Here is a 5,417-nt window from a genome sequence, read left to right as displayed (position 1 = left end):
AACAAAGTCATAAAAGTCATCTATTTTCGGCAGAAATAAGGTCCTTAGCCCCCAATCCACCCATGTGCCCACCTAATGTTGTATCATACAAATTCTTGAATGGTATCAGAATATTTCAGTTCAAGAATATTATATAGTTGATAGGATAAACGAAGAAATTAGCGACAGAATGAATAAAAAGAACAAATTTTTAGAGCAGAGATGAACATTTTATTTTAGCTCATCCTATTTACTTTTTACTTTTTTGTTGCATATGCAAACTTCAAAATATTAGAATATTTAATATTTACCAATATGGTATCCCCGGTGACTAGAATTGCATTTTAAGGAGAATCCAAAATATTTCGGGTAGGTTTCGCACACCACCACGAATGGTGCATATATTCTTGATGAATATACATAATTAAAAAATATATTCTCTGTGTTTGGAGGTTAGGAGGTTCATCATCCCAGCCTCCCTAGCTAGGATGCAATAAACGTCCCAACAAGTTTTGAAAAACAAATGCTATTCACCGACGATCAAGGAATTTCACAGAGCTATACAACAGAAGTTTAATTTCATAGGCAGCACAATATCGCTGCCTATGTAAAGAACGATGTTTGCACAATGTATTATTTATTTTTTTCCTTTAGACCAGGGCTCTTCGTATCGAAGGAGTTGTCATATAAACATCGAAAAGGGCTCATTCAATTGGAAATTGGAGTGGCTTGTGTCCTTTTAAGAGTCGAAAGTGATGGGAAGGCAACTAACACCCCTTCCACGCCCACCATTTCCCCAAACAGATCCTATCAAAATTCTGAGAAAGCAATTTTGTTCAACGTAGTTCATTTCTACATAGTAATTATGTTTTTGAGGAGGGCACTCCCCCACAGCCCTCAGGGCAAGGGTTGTAAGTTATGCCCTGGGGGGATATCAAGTTCTTATTGAAAGTGTTGTCGTAGAAACTTCAAAAAAGGCTCATTGGATTGGAAATTCAAAGGGCTAGTGACCTTTTTAATAGTCAAAAGGGATTGGAGGGCAACTAACCCCCCTCTCACGCCCACCTGTTCCCCAAACACATCCAATCAAAATTTTGAGAGAGATATTTTGTTGAATGTAATTTAAAGTTCAGTAAATTAGGCCTTTGAGGATGACAACCCCCCCCCCCCCACAATCCTCAGGGCAAGGGTTGTAAGTTATGCCCTGGGGGCATATAAGGTTTTTATGAAAATGTTGTCGTAGAAACTTCAAAAAGGGCTCATTCGATGGGGAATTGAAATTGGTAGTACCCTTTTGAATAGTCGAAAGTGATTGGAAGGCAACTAACACCCCCTCCACGCCCACCATTCCCCCAAACACATCCAATCAAAATTTTGAGATAGCCATTTTGATCCACGCAGTTGAAAATTCTGGACATTATACCATTGGCCAAGACACTCCCCCCACAGTCTTCAGGGCAAGGGTTATAAGTTACACCCTGGGGGCATATAAGGTTTTCATAGAAAGCGTTGTCGTAGAGACTTCAGAAAGGGCTAATTCGATTGGAAATTGAAATTGCTAGTGCCCTTTTTAATAGTCGAAAGTGATTGGAAGGCAACTAACACCCCTTCCACGCCCGCCATTTCCCCAAACACATCCAATCAAAATTTTGAGATAGTTATTTTGTTCCACGTAGTTTAAAGTTTTGTAAATTATACCTTTGAGCAGGACATTCCCCCCCATAGTCTTCAGGGCAAGGGTTATAAGTTATGCCCTGGGCGCATATAAGGTTTTTATTGAAATCTTTGTCGTAGAAACTTGAAAAAGGGCTCATTCGATTGAAAATTCAAAGGGCTGGTGCCCTTTTTAATAGTAGAAAGTGATTTGACGGCAACTACCCCCCCCCCCCCAACTCATTTGATTGGAAATTGAAAGGGCTAGTGCCCTTTTTGATAGTCGAAAGTGAGTGGAGAGTAATTAACCCCCTCTCACGCCCACCATTTCCCCAAACACATTCAAAGTTTAGAGATTGCCATTCTGTTCAACGTAGTTGAAAGTTCAGGAAATTATGTATTTGAATATGACAAACCACCCAGAGCCCCCGGGGCAAAGGTTATAAGTTCTGCCCTGGGGGCATATAAGGTTTTTATAGATAACATTGTCGTAAAAACTTCAAAAGGGGCTCATTCAATTGGAAATTGAGAGGGCTAGTGCCCTTTTTAACAGTCGAAAGTGATTGGAGGGTAACTAACCCCCCTCTCACGCCCACCATTCCCCAAAACACATCCAATCAAAATTTTTAGATATCCATTTTGTTTAACGTAATAGGAAGTTCTTGAAATTAGGTCTTCGAGGATGACAACCCCTCCCCCCAGCCCTCAGGGCAAGGGTTGTAAGTTACACCCTGGGGGCATATAAGGTTTGTATTGAAAGCCTTGTCGTAGAAACTTCAAAAGGGTTAATTTGATTGGAAATTGAGAGGGCAAGCGGCTTTTTTAATAGTTGAAAGGTATTGGAGAGCAACTAACGCCCCTCTCACGCCCACCATTTCCCCAAACACATCCAATCAAAATTTTGAGATAGCCGTTTTGTTTAACATAGTTCCAGGCTCAGGAAATTAGGTCTTTGAGGATGACAACCCCCCTGACGGCCATTAGGGCAAGAGTTGTAAGTTATGTCCTGGGGGCATATAAGGTGTTTATAGAAAGTGTTGTCGTAGAAACTCAAAAAGGGCTCATTGGATTGGAAATCAAAAGGCCTAGTGCCCTTTTTAATAGTCGAAAGTGATTGGAAGGCTTGACTTTTTTTTTTTAGCAAAGACCGATGTGGGTACATTGTATTATTATTATTTTTTTTAGACCAGAGCACTTCATATCGAAGGAGTTGTCGTAGGAACTGCGAAAAGGGCTCATTCGATTGAAAATAGAAAGGGCTGATGGTCTTTTTAATAGTCGAAAGTGATTGGAGGGCAACTAATCCTCCTTCCACGCCCATCCTGCCATTTATTTTTAAAAACTAAATGCTGCCTTAAGATTAAACATGCTAATTCCCAATAAGGCATCTCAGCAATATCTAAAGAACAATTGAGGGTATTATATTCAAATTTTCGGGGTTACTTCTGCTCTTAAAATTTAACCAAATCAAAATAGTGTAAGTGTATCCAAGCTATCAAAGAAAGTAAACAGATTTTTTAGCGAATGATATCAAGTTTTCCATTTCAGGTCAACTAGAGAAGGTATGAAACTAAATTAAACACTACAATTCGTGTCTAGATTTTTAAAAGGGTATATGTTGTTAAACTTTGCTGAAAATTTTTCTCCAGCATACAAATAGCAGGCCAAACTATAAAGTCTTAAAAAAACGAAAAGATTTAAAGTATTATTTTCTTTTCCCCTGAAAAGACTATGTCAATATAAAACGATTAGAAATTAATTAGAAAAATTTTTTCGACAAAATAAGTTTTTCAAAGAAAAGTAAAGAACTCCATTAAACCAAAAATGAACAAAAATGAGCAAAAATGAAGCCCAAAACGAACAGAAATTACAATAAATAACGGAGTCAAACTCAAAACGAGCAGATGTTAACATGAATTGGGCTCAAAACCCCTATGCCTTCCCAAGGCCAGAACATAATTTGCACTTTACTGAAAAAAATACAAATGAATGTGCCTTGTCAGTTAAATATAGGCTACATATTCTGATATTTAGTAGTCAAAATATTATTATTATTTGATTGATCAAAGTTATAAAAGTAAAAACATTTATATTTTTTCAGTAAAGTGCAAATTATGTTCTTGCATTGGAAAGGCACAGGGGTTTTGAGCCAAACTCATGTTAATTTCTGCTCGTTTTGAGTTTGACTCGGTTATTTATTGTAATTTATGTTCGTTTTGGGTTTCATTTTTGCATATTTTTGGTCAATTTTGGTTTAATGGAGTTCTTTACTTTTCTTTGAAAAACTTATTTTGTGGAAAAAGTTTTTTTATTTAATACAAATAAAAGTCAGAACACAATCGACCTCAAAATTATCCATTTCAAATGAGAAAACACAAAGCAGGCAAAATTTTCAGTTAATTCTTTGGGGACTGCATAATTTAGTTCGCTATCCTAGGCTGTGCAGTCCAAGTCCGGCCAGTTTCTTGGATACCCGTAAGAAAAACTTCAAAGTGAAATTGCTGACAGATAAGATTTTGATAATCATCATTACATGCATTCAACTTTAATAAAGTTGGACTAGCAACATATTATAACAATCAAAATTTGCTAATCTTTAGGCTTATCTTTTAGTAAATCCTCAGATCTTAGAATTGATGGCTACATCTTCAGTCAATCTACGAACTTAGGGGAGTAAACATGAACTCTCGATACTTATTAGTTTTACTATGTGTTTTAAAGATCACAAACAGTGCTAAGATACTGGCATCAAGCCAAGTTAGCACAAAGAGTCATAAATTTTTTTTCGACTCTATTTTACAAGAGCTAGGAAAACAAGGACATAATATAACATTTTTATCACCATATGAAACGAAACAATTTGAAAATATAACAGATATGACTTATCATGAACTGGCAAATATATTTGACGATAAGGACTGGTTCGGCAAGCTACAAAAAGTGAGAGAACAAAAAGTTCCTAGCTTAACACCATTGAGTGACGTTTTAACTCACCATTTAGAAACAATCATAAGAACAACTTTCCAAGATAATCGATTCCAAGAAGTACTGAATGTTAGCTCAGAATTTGACTTATTAATTTTAGATTCATTTTTGAATGAGTTCTTGCTACCTATAGCGATAAATAACAATATACCAGTTATTTACTTATCCCCAGCACCCTTACCCCCCTGGGTTCTACGCCACTTAGGCTCACCCATTGACTATAGTGCGTTTCAGCTAGTGCCTGGTTATTCTTTTGATAAGAAACTAATAAACTTTATTCTTGTTAATCTTTTTGAAGTTGATATGAATTACTTTCTTTACCCTAAAATGGAGAAATTAATGCTTGAATTGTACCCTTCAACGTTCAAAGTATCACCTATTTCTGAGTTAGTGCTAAATGCTGATTTTGCGATTGTGAATAGCCATTATACAACTGGCAGTGTTACTGCTGTTACTCCAAATATGGTACGTGTAGGAGGAATTCATTGCAAAAAACCAACTATTTTGCCTCAAGTAAGTAAACTTTTAGTGAGGTTTATGTAAAACGTACAGAAAAAGAATTCAAATAAGCTATAGATAAAAACAACACACGAAAAACAAAACATTAAGAATTTGGATGGCCGAGCTTAGCCCGTTTCTTGCTGTTCTATTTCTTACTTTTTGCTAAACTTTATAAAAGCCAAAATTCTTTGGCGATACTTTTAACACTTGAAGAAAAAGTTGACTGTCTAGGTATGCTATAAGATTTAAGCTTATACCTTTTCAAACGCACTATCTTATTTGCGTAACACCTACCGTCA

At 36.4% G+C, this 5,417-nt stretch overlaps 1 protein-coding gene across 1 annotated transcript; it reads left to right on the top strand.

Moving 5' to 3' along the window:
- Positions 1-4,311: 4,311 nt before the first annotated feature.
- On the top strand, positions 4,312-5,160 carry LOC148944260 (UDP-glycosyltransferase UGT5-like). Its single transcript, XM_089099881.1, has one exon. It carries the CDS (start codon positions 4,312-4,314, stop codon positions 5,158-5,160), a length of 849 nt encoding a protein of 282 aa, XP_088956007.1.
- The last annotated feature ends 257 nt before the right edge of the window (positions 5,161-5,417 follow it).

This window comes from Artemia sp. Qi Xiang Cuo, chromosome 14, assembly GCF_049724085.1.
Source record: "Artemia sp. Qi Xiang Cuo chromosome 14, ASM4972408v1, whole genome shotgun sequence".
In the NCBI taxonomy this organism is placed as follows: domain Eukaryota; kingdom Metazoa; phylum Arthropoda; class Branchiopoda; order Anostraca; family Artemiidae; genus Artemia; species Artemia sp. Qi Xiang Cuo.
Note: the sequence above shows the minus strand (reverse complement) of the source record. Positions and strands in the feature narration are given on the sequence as shown.

Bases quoted from the DNA above. Each gene is read 5' to 3' on its own strand.
- LOC148944260 (XM_089099881.1), top strand. From the start codon at position 4,312: ATGAACTCTCGATACTTATTAGTTTTACTATGTGTTTTAAAGATCACA.